The 16679-nt window shown below is 43.5% G+C and overlaps 1 protein-coding gene across 1 annotated transcript in view; it reads right to left on the reverse strand.

The window, feature by feature from the left end:
• The window catches only part of afg2a (AFG2 AAA ATPase homolog A), a 137307-nt gene that overhangs the window by 107793 nt on the left and 12835 nt on the right, over positions 1 to 16679 (reverse strand). The window contains exon 11 of the mRNA XM_034092457.1: positions 4986 to 5140. Coding sequence (XP_033948348.1) covers positions 4986 to 5140 — 155 coding nt within the window. The remainder of the gene's footprint in view (positions 1 to 4985; positions 5141 to 16679) is intronic.

Consider the following 16679-nt stretch of genomic DNA (forward strand, 5'->3'; position numbering starts at 1 on the left):
CACTCCTATCACCATTTCTTCTCTCACTTGACCTTCGCCATCTCTTCCTGTCTTCCTTAAATATCGCTGTTTACCTCTCTCCCTTCCTCTTCATCCTCTCCCCCTCCTCCTCCCCCTTCTCTCCATCCAGAGGTAACACATCCCAGGCCACCGGCGCCATCTCCGGGGAACAAAGCACCTAATGGAAACCTGGCGTCTGGCCACATACTGTAAATACCGAACAATTTATGGACAGCGCAGAGCGAGAGAGGGGAGAGGACGGATGGAGGGGAGGGAGGGAGGAGAGAGAGAGGAGTGCTGAGGAGATGAGGAGATAGGCCGGAAGCTGACCAGCCAACCGGAACGCCCCATTGGAGGCTCAGCGAGAAATTAAATGAAATAAAAAGTACAGTGAGTTGAAAGCCACAGTGAAACGGCTTGTAGAGAAATGGAGTCAACAGGTGAAGTGATACAGGAAGAAGACACAAGACAATATACAAACAGTGTTGTTGCTGTACAGTCGAAAGCATTTACTGCACAGGCTAAATGCAATGGCTTCTATAAACTGTAATAACAGAGACTGGACATCTAGGGTTAATGGCAACGGAGCAGTGGCGAACCGTGTCTATCACAACTGGACCATGTATACACACACACACACCCCCCCCCTCCCCCGGCGTTATAATGCCCGTCTTTTCACTGAATTGTCGTCTTGAAAAGGGTACTCACAACAATTCCGCAACAACTTCCTCTTCACCTGTTGCACTTGCCATTTCAACGTTAAAATCAATAAAACGGCATGAATTGCTTCGTCGCATTAGATCCTCTGTCTCGAGCCAGTTAACTAGCGGGCCTTCTAGAATACCCTGGAACCGAGGGGAACTCTGAAAGAATACGCCCATTGGCTACAAATCAATATCTGATTGGTTGATCCAACTGTCAGTCCAAACGTGCGCTCTCATTCGGTGCAACGGCCAGGGCATTCGATCAAGGATGTAGAATACCTTGTTGAAGGATATTCTACCCAGAGACCCAGAACAAGATCTGATTGGTTGCTTTCCTTTCTAACACAAAACCACTGAAATGCGTAGTGCATGGTCCGAGAAGGACAAACAAATCAACGACACAGATACGATTCTCATTTATTCATTTTATATATATAATTAAATCGATTTTTTGTTTGTTTTATCTGAGTTTTTATTTATATAATTATATAGTGTTCCAAGGTATTCTCTGAATACCTTGAAGGCCCTGACGGTTCGCCACTGCAACTGAGTGAACTCATACTGTCGATGGGGACTGTGTGATACTGTTGACAGCTTGGGAACACACCATAGACTTTGAGCTGATGTTTTTGTTTTAAATGAATATGACATGACTACTTTTAGCTGCATTACCCTTCATTAAACTGCATTATGAAAATGAATGTGGCTGGAGTGTTTAAAATAATCCCAAATCTGTTATTGTACACCTTTCTCATGTACCGAGTTGCTTTTGAAAGCTATTTCATTTTCGACTCCACATTGTGTGTATTGTAATTAACACAGGAGACGCATCTTAAGCCAACTAAACGATAGGATTGGGATGTGTCATGGATGCATTGCTTCTTATGACCAGCAGGGGGCGACTCCATCGGTCACAAAACATGTCTGATTGTATAGAGGTGTATGAAAAATTACCCTATATTCCGTATTTGATTTATTAACAAAGTAATTGTATTAACATGTGTTGCTAGATCTTTTTTAACACAGTTTGGTTTTCATTTGGTTAATTATGTTCCAATTTAGAGTAAAACAAATACGTTAGGGGCGTGGCTTTGTGATTGACAGGTCCCTATAACCACAATTTCGGGATTGGGTGTTGATCGTGATTTTGTTTAGAACTTTATCGATTCTCGCAGTTTGTGAGAAGTTCATGAAAGCTAATTATAACATTTTGGTAACGGATTCAATGTTTCTTAGTATTTGTATACACCCTCTGGTTCATTTTGGTTCAAAATAAAGATGATGATGCAAAACACAAGGTAGCGTTGATCAAAAAATTGAAAACTTGAGGACTCAGAATCACATTCTACTAACCAATGTTACATCACGGTGACTTCATCTTTGTAGATATGTCCGTAAATAAACCATGCAGCATGACAACTGGTAGTGAAAAGGAGGGCTTGTACAGAAGTATTCACATGTCAAACTTTACGCGTTGCTCGCTTCAAAAGTTGAGCAATGTTCTACTTTTGAAGCTTCGACGGAAGCGTCAGCCAATCAAATCATATACCAGTACAAGCAAGCTCTAGCCAATCAAACCGTGTGCTTGTGTGTCCGGGGCGGGAGATTCATGCGATTGGTTGTTGGTCAAGTATCAGACACGCCCGCCGGCAAGCCTCACCGCACGCCGCCGTGTGGACGCTGCCGGATAGACCTATGCTTTGTGTGGTAAGTAGGATGGATAATGCGGTAGAAAAATTGCTATAATTTGTAGCCAAACTGAAGGGAGTAAACCCCACTCAGCAGGTGTAGAACATAAACAAACTAATGCTTAGAATGACCTTTACTCAGACGGTGCAATCTGACCGAGATTGAGCTGTTTGGGGGCTTTAAAAAAGGCCTCTTTCCTCTGTGTTTACCGACAACATCCTCAAACCTGCCAATCATCCTCCTTTTCCTCGGAGGAAGCAGATGTGCAACACAACGCTGCAAAGTCTCATCTTGCCCCTATTTGTTGCATTCCTTGGTTAAGTCGCTGCAGACGTAATGGAGTCATTGTAAGGAATAACAATATAAAGGATTAATTGCAAGGTGCTTTTTGTCAAGAATGAAGCGCCTGTGGAATTAGAAGGCAATGTTTTGACTCACACCTTGCTGTGCAGCGTTCCCCCCCCCCCCCGTCTTTACCTCCCTTCCTTTTGGTACGAGACCCAGTTATTATCTTTTACTGTTGTTTTCTGAACTTTACAAGGGGCCTCTCGGCTCTGGCCCTTTGATGGGGTTGGAAGGAGGGTGTGGGGGACTTCTCAGACACAAAAAAAACCCAAAGGAGACGAAGAGTACGTTTAAAAGGACGGATAAATGGGCTTGTGATACAGCTGCCAAATGAAAATATTAAAGCCAGACTGCGGAGTAAAAGAAGATTGTAATGCTGGGTAAACAAGAAAGAAGTCAAAAAGTGGAAGAAGGTCTTGTCGCAAAACAAACAAAGGATTGGACTCCCAATTTATTTACATATAAATCTAATATAAGTCCAGCGGTGTAATGTGCACAACTCAAATCTCTAGATACGTGATCCGAGGAGGTTTCAGGGGAACTCGAGGCGTGTATTCATCCGGCACCACTGGAAGTTTCTTATATAAAATGGATTAGAAACAAATGTTTGCACTCATGTGGATATAATCAAGTCCGGGGCTCTGCGGCTGCCCTTTCAGCTCAGCTGCTCTAAGGGGGATAGAAAAAAAAAATACGAACTCAAACTCACTTCTCTCTCTCATTTCCAGGAACCGGCCGCAAGGACTGAACGTCTCTGGGTGAGCTCAGTGCAGAGTGTTGCAGAGAGACGAGGGGGAAGAGGGGGGGGTAGGAAGGACATTTCTTCTTCTCCTCTTTCTCTTTTTTTGGCAGGAACCGTCAGCGACCCGATCTGCTTTCAATTACCGGTGGAGGATGATGTTAGCCCTCTTCCTGTCTGTTATGTCTTGCACATGCAAACTCCAAAACATCCTGTAGTCTCACCACTGTCCTCTCATCCCTCCCCTCCTCCCTCCCTCTCTCTCCCAGCATAGTGATTCATCTTCATTGCAGTGGAGGGTAAAATGGCCACAGGGTCATTTCCACTCTTCCTCAGCCTGACCCCCATCTTTTAAGTGCTGGTAATTCTGTGGTCAGCTGTCCAAAAACGGGGTTTTCTGAACGTGGAAGGAAGCTGCTGTTGATTAACTTGTAGTTGTTCTTGTGGTAGTAAGAAGTAGTGATGCTGGTCGGGTTATCAACTGGTTTTCTGCCTTAAATGAAGCAAAGTGGGATGTAGACCAGTCTGCTTTCTCGCAGGGCTTCGATTCGATTCAGGCCTATTCATGCTTTTGTTTTAGTCCATGACATGTACCACACTAAAAAGTAACCAAAAATAACTTTGTTTTCATATTCAGCTTGTTTTATACAGCTGAATAATTCATTCACCTTTTGGACGTGTTCCTTTCAAATGTCTTGTCTGTACTGTAACACAAAACTGGCTCCAAATCAAAATCCTGACATATTTCAGCTGCTGTTTCGATCAAATTAAGATCTCAAATGTGTTCTCATCACTTTCCAGTGAACCATGCTGCAGGCTAAAAATTAAAAATATATTTTCTAAAACTTTGAACACCCTGTCTTTGGATTTAAGTTGAGTGTACACCATTAACACCTTAAGACCCATCTGTTTAATTCTTATTTAATCATTTATACTATAAATATTCAGTCTTATTTCCCGTCTGATTCTTTTACTGCGATGTACTTTGTGATGACTACTACAGGAGGTGCTAATAAACTTGGATTACTTCTTTTGACCAGCTGGATTTCTTTAACGCCGTTTGCCGTACTTAACACAAAACCCAGACTCGCTTTGGCAAGATTCAGGATCTATATCTGGAAGGCCTCTGGGATTTAATCTTCTAATTATACGTCTTTTTCTTCTATTTCCAGGCTAAATTAAGTGCAGACAGTCTTTAATTCACAATGTTGTTTCACGGGAACATATCCAAGTAGTTTAAGAACCGTTTCTTCATTTCGAATTGTAGTACCAGGGACAACATTTAGCTGTTTTGATTTAATTCCTGTTGCAAAAAAGACTGGTAGTGGCACCTTCTGATGGCACTGGAACTAGTGTCGGCAGAGTTTGCAATGTGAATGGCACTCTTTACTCATCTAATAAGGACATAAGGGGATGTTTGTGGTTGGGTTTCTGACTAGTTTCAAAAACATAAAGTACGAATGAGTGAGATGGACAAAAAGTAAGCATTGATGGAGAGGTTTCAGTACCTTGGGGACATCGATGGCGACCTCCCTCATGGCGCTTGGCTTCACAACAGTCATGGCCCACTGGAGGTCCTGCAGAGTGACCGTCACCGTGCCCATCAGCTGCTGGTCCGACCGATGGTAGGAACCACCGAGTGCTCGCCTCAGCGCATGCAAACCTGTCGGATAAAGGTTTGTTAGCGAAGGAAAAAAACGTGTTAATTCTGAACTTTTCTCGATGAAGTCGTGCTTCACCAGGATAAAAAGATATGCCAAAAGTGTTGCTCAAATACGAACAAAAACAAGAAAGTAAGTAATACCATGGCAGAGTCTTAACCAAGGGTAGAAATGTTGTTGTTGTTTATTAAAAGACATCCAGGTCCACGTATTAAAATATCATTTAGAAAACAGAACCCTATAATTTGAGGCATGAAGAAGGAAATGAAACAGGGTGTTTGTTTTCCTTAAGAAGCAACGTTAGTGTTGTTGTGGCTTTAGGGTTTTCATCCCGAAACCACATGCATCCAGTCCAACTCTTTACCCAACACATGCAGGCTCCGACACGCCGAGACGATACACGCAGAGCAAATGCAAATCTCCGAATGAACACTAATTCCCCTTTTGATCGCCAAAATAATTGGCCTTGCATTATTGTGGAGAAAAGAGAGTAGGCCGAGGGGAAGGGAAGTGTAATTGAAGTCTTACGGTTTGAATAGCCTCTGTTCCCAGAGCCTCCAGCATGTGCACAAAAAGAAGACGGCAACACAAACACTGATGCATCAATATCAAGAAAAAGCTTTTGTGTTGCCTTGAAAACGAGGTCATGGCAGATAGATGTGAGGGAGAACGCTCTGTGAACAGACAGCTGAGTGACGAGTGAACAGAGCCGAGTCCAGACATATCACACGTATTTCTTACAAGACACAAAAGAAAGATTGTATTTATTTCACAGGAAGAGTTATAAAACATTCTCTTCATCATAATACAGCTGTCAGGCATTGAGGGCTCTAAAAGTCAAAACACCCTATTCATTTTCTTTATTAATAAGGTTGGCGGTGACGGCCAGTTTGAGCACTTCCAAAGCTTTGATTGACATTAAACCCATCTGGTTATATCACCTGAACAAAAGACTCGTTATTTCATTAAGAGTCTGTGAAAACAGAGTGAAATGAACAACAAAACATTCAATCACCAAGCTCAGAGCGATGTTTCGTGCTATGCTAAGTGCAAGCTAAAGCTAACAACGTTGTGGGAAACACCTAGCTGTTTGAATCATTTCACTTTTGGATTATGGGTGAAATTTGATGAATTTGGCAAATCTTCCCAACGACGTAAATAGTGCACATTTGCACCAGGTCTGCATAGCTGAAGAGGGTTCTTGTTTGTGTTCGATAAGGGCTCATCGTCAGTGCACACTTCCTCAGAAACCAGGTTGAAATATTGAAGTGATGGCTTTATAAAAACCTTTAGTATTCTTGTCGGGGAAATACTTTCCAAGGCCCATAACTTTGACCCAGTGTATCAGTTCGTGCTGTCCTGACTGAGCACCTGTAGCCTTGGCTGCCGTGCTCTCAGTGTCTCCCTGTTCCTGCCTGTTGGCCTCAGCTGATAGAGGTGTTATCATTCTATCTTATTATGCAGCATGTTGATTATTCTCTCTGAACTAGCTAAGCACTCGGGTCTGGGGTAGAGTTCTTCAGAATTGACGTGACAACACTACCGTGAAGTCAGAACCTCTGGCTCTTGGACTTGTGATGTGAATTCTCCGGCCGAAGCTCCAAATAAACCCATCGGTGTTTGACATCAGAGCTCCAGCTCTCCCCGTGTCTCCTTTGAGCCGGTGACTCCTCCTGCATTGCGACACAGAACTTTCCCCCACACTTCTCAACATTGTCCAGAAGATTCAAGTCTTTCTATGTTAAGGAACATTGAGGATATCATTCAAAGTAAAACAGCGACTCCTCTGACTTCCCAATTTCATTCTCTCTCACTGGAGATCAGCCTTAAAAAGCTTCTTGGTCTTATATTGTTGGACGGCAAGCAGTTGTGGTCAGGGCCAATCAAAAATAAAGCCATAATTGCTGCAGGAACTTCCTTTTCACCTTCAAGTCTTTCACAGTCTGTCAGAAGATTTAAACGACTGCCCTTCCCGTCATAGGACTTCTGTTCCAACAACCACTTGAGATGATATCTCTGTCGGAGAGGAAACGAAGGCTGATTAAGGACCTTTCTCTGCAGCTTGTCCTCAGCATAGGATGTTATTTCAGATCAGGACACTTTGAGGAATTCCCTCAATGAAAGGGTTTCCAAAATCATAGCAGAAGTCTAACATGCTGGTCATGGTAGGAACTAGGGGTGGGCGATATTGAAAAATATGTTATCACGATATTTTCAGGCAGTATCACGATAGACGATATATATCACGATATTTTTTCATGTCGGTTATTATGGTTATTTTTCAAGTTACTTAACAGTACAAGCACCTACAAGGTAACAGAAACTAAAACAAAAAGGAGTAACAGACCAAAGTAGCATTTCAAGCTGGTTTTATTTCAGAAATGAAACCCTGAATGAACAAGTGAGCAGTGAACATCAATAAACATGAGAAGGAGGGTAAAACATAACTAAGTAAAACATAACACATCAATGAGGAAAAGTCAGTGCCAAACAATTAAAATGTAAACTTTAGAGTAGACTTGAAGTGTAATAAAAGACTTTAGCATAACTGAAGGGAAAAACATAAAACGCCACAGCGTCAGTTATGTCTTTCCACCGTTTGCTAGTCTTTTCATAAGGAGCCCCTTTATGAAATGCCTGCCCTATGGTTGCTCGCTGCAAAGAAAGGGGGCGGGGACTTTGGGAACTTGTCAAACAACTCGGACTGAACGCAAGCAGAGGTGCGCTGACATTATGAAATCGATCGGGCTTGATATATGGTGAAATTAAAATCAGTAGGTGAGGCTGGGGGAGCGGGAGGGGAAGAGGCTCTCCGTCCGCTGTCATAGCCCCCTGCGCCGCGCACGGAGAGCCTCTTCCCCTCCCGCTATTATTTTATTTTTTATTTTTTTATCACGATAGGACGATATCTCTGAAAAAGCATATCGTGAAGACCTAATATCGTCACGACGATATATATCGTCATATCGCCCACCCCTAGTAGGAACACAGTAGGCAAACAATTGCAACTTCACTGACAGAATCAGTCAAGTTGCCGGGGAACATTGCCAGTCTCTTTCTGCTTGTAATTTCCTCCAATTCACATGAGACAGAGAAACAGGGTCTGCTGGTTGCAATATCGCCTGCAATCACGACTTAATAGGCAGGGAAGAATGTGTGAGAAAACGACTACAATGCCGAAAAGGCCATGTGTGCATCAGCTGGCATCCAGCTGTGCAGATTGACCGTGTACAGGTGGGAGGACAGGTCTTCAGTGAGTGGATTACACACTACATTTGGACAATGATTAGTAGTTACAGAACCTGCCCACAACCACGTTTCCAACCCCAGTGTTGTGTAACAGCGTATTAGACACACAACCCTTCCCGGCGCACATGTGCACACATCACACAGACGCACACACAGAGACTTTTGGCTTCCTCTTCTGAGTGAAAGGGGGGAGGCGGTGGCGAGGGCTGGAGGGGAACGGACGTGGTCCAGGGCTCGGGGCCAGGGAGCAGACGAGAGGGGATTTACGATCAGACAAGACTGCATCCTGTTTATATTTTCCAGGACCCGTACGACGAGGCGAGGCGCAGGCGGAGAAGAAGAGGAGGAACACAATTAATGCGAGCAGGTTTGTCTTCAGTATGGGGTCAATGTGTTCCCCAGTCCCGGCCCCCCCGGTGCAAGATGTCTTCTTCGAGCTCCTTCACTCTCTCTTCCACCCGCCCGCCTTCTGACTCTGGATCCCCAGAGGTTTAAACATCCCAATCGTTCCACCTGGCTGCTGCTGCTGCTGCCTCAGCTCTTCATCTGCGCTACAGCTTCGGACCGGCGCTGCACAAAAACATCTGGTCTGATTGGAAGGGACAAGGCAAGACAAGACAGGATGTGGAGGGAAGCTGGGCTGAGGAGGGAGATGAGGAGGGAGAAGAGGAGGGAGAAGAGGAGGGAGGTGAGGAGGGAGGTGAGGAGGGAGATGAGGAGGGAGAAGAGGAGGGAGGTGAGGAGGGAGGTGAGGAGGGAGATGAGGAGCCACAACACCATGTGCACAAACCCCAAACCATCAGGCCTGCCCTGTGAAGGCTCCTTCAGGGAGGGAGAGAGTCAGACCTGAGTGTGCTCGGATCATGAAGGACACCCACAAGGGGATAACCCTTCAGCATGCTTATCCATTATGCTTTTATACAGGATTACTCATTTTACATAAAGATGTTAAGGGTCTGTTAAAGGGGCCCCATTACACTTCTGGGGGTGTTGCCTTTCCCGTAGTGTGTTATATAAGTGTGTGTGCATGTGAACGGTCTGTGGGTTTCTCTCCCACACACTCCACACACCTGACTGAAACGCCTCCATTGGACTCCTTTGTTAACTTCTGAGTTAACATAGTGACATCACTATGAAACGCTAGCACTTCCATTGGCTAGCGCGCCAACACATTGCATGTGACAGGTTAAGGGCGGGACATCTCTAAGCGGTTGACCAACCACAACAGAGCCGACCAGCTAACCAATCAGAGCAGACTGGGCTCTGGTTTCAGACAGAGGGTGAAAAGAGGTGCTGTTTAAGGGACATCAAAGACGTGAAATATACTAAACACAACTACACACACAAAGAAAGTCGTAAAAAGTGTAATTATAAATTAAATGTATTTAATCACTAATGCTGCACCAAGAGCCATTTTCGATTATATTTTTAAAAAAAGTAAAAAGCCAACATTAACTTCTCCAAAAACACACGCACCTTAATAAGAAAAAGGTCGAGCATTGATAGGTCTTCTGCCGCGTTGATATATGAAGTATTATGAGAGTAAAAGCTTAGTGGCTTTCTGAACACAGCACTTAAAAGTTGGATACTAATTGATGGCAGTGTGAGTAGACAGAAAGCTCAAAGGCGCTCGTCAAAAAGGCTGAATAAAAGTCCTGGAGGCGGAAAATGCAGCGGACAAAAGTTTAATAAATGTTTCACGGAGAATCAACGGAAGAGCGAGCGTAGCACTTTCTCCGGCGGTCACGAGAAGCCTCGCAGAGGAACAGAACGGTTCACAAGCCGCAGAGCTCCGAGTGCAGCCTGAACCCGGAGGGCAGCGGAAACTCCATTCAGCGACGTGACTTTAACGTTTTGCTCCAGGGACCCTCTCTCTCCTGACTGCTCTTGGCCGACTCCGAGCACACATTTGGTTTAGTTATGAAAACATCCGATGGGAAGGGAGGAGAAAGAGAACAAAAAGAGACAACACACTTTAATCTGAACCTTATGTGGACTCATTTTCTTCTACTCCTTTTTTTTTCTTGTTGCAATCCTTCTCTATCCAGGATGCTTCGAATGTGCCGAGATCTAGTGGGAATTGAGAGAAGCAGGGGCCCCCTAAATGTACAAGAATGCACATTTGCAAAACCTCACAGCAGGGCCTAAACTAGATATGGAAGAGAGAGTTAAAGCTGGCCAGGGAGAAGGGGGGGGGGCAGTCTGTGTTGTTTTTTCAACAGGAATGGTCATACTTTAAATATGTTGGTCCGAAACACTGAACTCTAGACCTTCTCTCTAGTCCCCTCTACTGAAGAATCAAACCCTTTAATACCAAACATTATACTTGGAGATACTTCATGGTGCGATGACACCACACGTCATGTCCACGCATCACACGAACCCTTGTATTCTGACAGGCTTTGATGCAGATTCAGTTTCAACCGGCATCAAATCGTCCTCAAATCAATTTATCATGGCCCAAGCCTGGGAGCTGTGTCGGTGGGACAGCCTTAGAAATCAGAGAAGGTGCGCCAGTCATTATGGGGCCATTCTCATTTAGTATTACCCGTTCACAACCCATCAGGGTACAGGAGCCCAACAGAGGGATATATTGTTACTACTAGGGATGCCAGCGATTATTCGAATATTCGTTACAGTCTCCATAATCGAATATTATTTTTAAAAATCGATTTTTTTTTTTTTTTATTATTTATGTTTTTTTTTTTTTTCTGGCTTAGTTTCAACCAAAATATATAGAAATATATATATGCTAATGGCTGCCGAATAATAATCGATTATTATTCGCCAGGGCTGCCGAATAATCGATTTTGATCATGGTCAGTTTCTGGCAACCCTAGTTACTACAACACAACACCTCGTCTGAGGATGTCCAAAGCTAATCCTCAGGACAGGGACCAAGCAACAACATAACTAAACAAAAGGGAGGCAAAAGTAGGGACTGCCGTTTCAGTGAGTAACATGTCAGTATGCGAGAGGAGTGCAACAGTATCTTTTGCTGGTTGGAGTAAGAAAAGGTTGGTATTGCTTCACACTTGGCCAACGCATGTTACCTCCAAAGAGATATATATATATAACTAAATATGAACAGCAGTATTGTGTTGATGCTGTGGTTGGAAAGAGGCTTTCTAAATTATGTCCAAACCTGTCCTACTCCACAGTAGAGACTGGACGATGAATCGCCCTGGAAAATATGAACAATTCTCACTGATATCCGGGTATCTCGGGGAAAAACAACGATATGTCTCCGCTAGATTGACCACCTTTTGTTAAGACGGCAAATCAAACATTGATGAATACACGTATGATAATGTTCTTATGTTGACAAAACCAAGAAACAGCTCTCAAACATGACATCGGCTCCAAAAGTACAGTTTCGTTCAAGCTGTAAACCAAACAAAGGCTTTTCTTTGAGGTACACAAAACCGTGTGGACACTGCCCTGCATTGTGTGCACGGTGCAGCTGGATCATCAAGTTTTATGTTTGCATCTGCACGTAAACTCAAGAGACGTCCGCTTCCAAAATAAAAACGATGAAATGACCGAGGTTAGAAGAAAACTTCAAAAAGGGGAAAACCTCACAAAGCGCCATCGTGAGCGACAGCGGATCATCACGAGGAAGGTGTGTGAGGAGAAATCTGCACCTCAATGCATTCCACTTTTCAACAGGGACGAGTTGGGAGTGTGTGTAGCTGAATGTTGCATTGTGTAGCGCTGCGTCTAAAAGACGAATTAAGAAATACTTTGGGCATTACACCATCACAACACCGCAGGGACGTTTTCATTACTCGCCGGGGCTTCCGGAGCACTCTCCGCACCTGTATTTACAAAACCCAACATCTGTTCCCGGAGCTGAAACACCGCAATAATATGTGCTCTTAAAGTGCACATATACACATGTGGATATGACAAAGACTAATACACGAGCTCACACACTCCAAACATGCAGGAAACGTGTGCAAGCATACACACACACACACACACACACACACACACACACACACACACACACACACACACACACACAGCTGTCACTGGGTAAAGGTAAGTGCTGGGGTTAAGGAGTACAAGCAGCACATTTCCGGATTTTATAAACAGAGGCCTCAAATAAACTTCACATGCTGATCCGACTGATATTTATGTGACTTGTCCTGAAATTCCTGCGGAGTCTTTAAAAGGACAAACGAGTTGGAAAAAGCGCTTTATAAGGCAAGGCGTCCGCTGTAAACACCAGCGAGCATTCGGCCCATTTAGTCTCCTACTGCAGAATTTATGTCACACACACAAAACTCATTTTTGCCGCCGCTTTTCTTCTCGATGCAGAAAGTATTTATCTTTAGAGGATTGAAGAGTGTTAGCCAAATCACTTTGCACAATTACCCGGTAAATCATTTCGGCCGTTTAGTCTAACTCGGAGAAGCGGTTGTTAAATATTGAGCCTGATCTTCGCCGCCAAACCCAAAGAGGTCTCGGCTGACAAAGTGCAGAGTCGTGTTTATTATTCCACATAATCAATTTGACTGGCCCTTTTTTTGATCCAGTGGGCTTCCCCTGTTTAGAGAGGCTTGTAAACAGTGCGCCCGGATGTGGCACAAACCAAACAAGCACGCACACACACACACACATTTAGCACTGTTTAGACTGTGGAAGTGAGTCATCTGCTCGCACCGGGATCAGTGGAACGCCAACAGGACGACAAAGAGACGCCCAGAGTCTGCGAGGCTCCAGCAGACCACATGAGAGCTTCCAACGCCACACGAAACACCTCGAGGGCCTCGTTATTGAAGAGATGTTTTGTATAATCTGTGCCGAGCTGGGAACCGGGTCAATGTAACGTTTGGGGAAGATCAGAAGAAGTGAGCTCCTATGTGGTTATATCAGAGGAAGTCCTTCAGCTGGCTGTCTGCTTATGGTTTGAATCAGCAGCTTTACTCTGCTTCTATACAAACTATAGGTTCACACACGTGGAGGTCTTTCTGAAATCTGATCTGAATCTGATCATTCTAACAAATGGACTTTAAAATGTTTGGCTAACTGTTTTTAGGTAAGCCAAACATTGTTGGTGTTGCAAATAACAACACAAAAGCATTCACGCCAGTTTCTTAAAGTCTAAGGTAATGCCTTTAAATATTCAGACAATCAAAGATTTTCCTTAAATATGGAGGATATCTCCATATATATTTAAATCGCTGAAAATAGCATTTATCTGCCATTTTTGTAATATGTTTTATTTCTATGCCATTTTTTAATGATAACAAAATACTTAAAGACTAAGACATTATCAAATAGTTAATTAAATGCTTCAATGTGATTAAATGATTGGTAATATAATGTTAGCTATGCCTTTTCCTTGTGAAATAGCATTTATTGTACAGAATAGTTGTCTTTTAAAAGTTGTATAAAGATACAAAAGGCCACATGTTCAGAGTTGATTAGGTCACTAATGGCGCATTTCCACTACAGCGTGCCGTGCCTGTATTTGGTTGCGTTTCCACTAGGCGTAGTTCCGGCTAGCGGGTACTTTTTCACAGTTTTCTGGCTCTCCAAAATCCAGGTTCTTTCCGGGCCAACAACCGGGCTGAGCATGCTAAACTAGAGAGAGAATCGCTGGCAAGGGGGCTACTACAACAAGATGAACATATTTGACCGTGATTTAATTGTAATACACGTTTCAAAATGATGCCGAAGTAACAACATACTGATACCGGTTAGTAAAAAACATGAATTAATGCTTTGACAAGTCTGCAGACAAACGGCAGGCGGAACACCCTTTAAAATGCGTGTTTTCTGAATGGAGATCGGCTAAGCTAACGTTATATATGCTCCGACCGTCCACACTCACAACAACGGCCTACAGACATAAATAAAGCAGCGACTGTATTCTCCATGACACAGGCAGTCTGTGGTTTGAACTTGTTTAACTTGTGTCTAGTTTCTGAACAGATATGAGGAGCTGTGAGCTCTGAGTGCTAACAGCTAACGGCTGATGTTGGTTTTGTGTTTCGCATTGAAGATGACGTCACGGCTCCGCCTACACCTACGCCTAGTTACTGCCCCAGTTCCTAAACTGTAATGGAAACGCAGCATAAAGTGAGCCTGGCCTAACAAGGCCTAACTAAGCCGTACTAAGCCGAGCGAGGCCCTGCAGTGGAAAAGCGCCACTAGTGAAGATGTTGGGCTTTGCTCAGCTTTGATGCTGATTTGGGTTTATTAAATTGCAATCAATTAGCTTTGCAGACCTGCATCATACAATCAAATATGGAGTAAGCATTTAAAGTCAATTTCATAGTGGAGAATCACAAATGTTTCTCAGATGTGTTGTCATAACTTGCTGCATCATTAGACCCGTAACCTGAAAGGCAACATCATCGGAAAGCTCTACTGCTAACAAACAAATAAAAGCTGACGGTGACGATGTCCAGTAGCAGAGTGCGTGCCGCCACGTGTCTCACAGAGCGCAGTCACAATGACGAGCAGCTGCATCAGAGACACAGGAAGGCCGTCACAAAGCCTTACTGGCGTGCAGGCTGTACATGCTTCTGCTGTGACTAACAGAGTCCAGCACATCATCTTAACGTGGACATCAATCTGTCACCCTGCAGAAAGCATGATGAAAGCCATGTCCACTTCACACACGGTAACTGAGACAGATGAAGTTCAGAGGAGGAGGAGGAGGAGGAGGAGGAGGAGGAGGAGGAGGAGGAGGATCGAGGTACGTGATTTGATTGTTACGAGGACTTTGAAAGAGGACATATTAGCCTTTGCAGACCATTTACATGCACACAAACCTATATTGTCAGTCTGACTCCATCACGACATTCAAAACCCACCTGTTTAAACTGGCCTACTCACTCTAACACATTCAACCTGCCATCACAGACCCCCCTCTCACTCCACACGCTTGTCTTGCCTGTGTTATGCTTTGATGCTGCTGTATTGCCTTGTCGGTTCGATTCCATTGTGTTCCGTTTTTGTTTTAGCTGTTTTAACTTTTAAATGCACTGTAAGGCGACCTTGGGTGTCCTGAAAGGCGCCTCGAAATAAAACGTATTATTATTATTATGTGTACATAGCTATAGTGTAGTTATGACAATGGAAATCTTAGAGTGCAACAGAATAAAACAGATAACATAGTGCAGGTAAATCAAATCAAATAGAAACAGAATATGATAGGAACTGTGCAGAGTAGTATATACAGTAATTGGAATATTGATGATATTTGAGAAACAGATGAATGTCATGTATGTTCTTTCAAAATAAATATACGACACTTTAGGAAAGGGAAAACCCCAAAAAGCCTCTTTGAAATGCTGACATGGATTCACATATGGCATAATGAAATGAAGAAGAATTCAAAGGAGTATTTCTATCTGCCTTCACGCTGACACTCACCCCTCGCAGCTGAGCCTGTTTACCCCCCAGCGGCATAACATGTTCTCACTAGAGGCCTTCCTCTGAGGTTACTGCAGTTCATCGTCTGAACCTTCTATCTGCAGCAGTGAGCAGTGAAGCAGTCTAATCATACACTTTGAGATGAAGAACTACACTGGCAACACGTTTAATACGGCAACTAGTAGTCACGGCAACCAGACGTTATATTCAGAGGGCATCTAGCGGCGGTTTCAAAATCAAAATTTCAACAAAAAGTTCTGCTACACAAAAGTATTTTTGACTTTATTAGAAAATCTTGTCAAATACTTTGGAAAAATGTACTCCACGGGACGGAAAGTAAACAATACGAGAACCTCTGTGACGTTTCTTTGGTGGGGGATGAGAGGGAATGAGAAGCTTAAGAAATGTAGGAAAGTATTTACCTAAACAAAACAGTAGGCTTACTTGTTCAGACATTACCTAACGTGTGTGTAAAAGACTAGCTTTACCTCTTTAGGCAAAACCACTCTTTGATTGCATTTCTATCAACAGGCGTGTGGCGCAGTGGGCTAGTGTGTTGGTGTTCGGATCAGGGGAGCCCAGGTTCAAACCCCACTGCAGTCAGCATGTCGTTGTGTCCCTGAGACGCTTCACCTGTGGGGATTGTCCACAGTCGCTTTGGATGAAAGCGTCTAACAAGTTATTTTAAGTACTTCAATAAATGTAGGGAAGATTTTAAGCTTCATGACACGCGTCATTTTGTCTTTTAGGGAACACGACCTAACTCAATTCAATGTAAGGACACTAGCTGTGAAACTAAAGTAGCTTTTTTTTATTAGATAATTAAAAACTGTGGTTTATTAATTTGTACAGCAAAGTGATCTACACAGATGTATTTTGCAGAAAAGTAAACAGGATGCC

Source organism: Pseudochaenichthys georgianus, chromosome 10 (assembly GCF_902827115.2).
Source record: "Pseudochaenichthys georgianus chromosome 10, fPseGeo1.2, whole genome shotgun sequence".
Taxonomy (NCBI): domain Eukaryota; kingdom Metazoa; phylum Chordata; class Actinopteri; order Perciformes; family Channichthyidae; genus Pseudochaenichthys; species Pseudochaenichthys georgianus.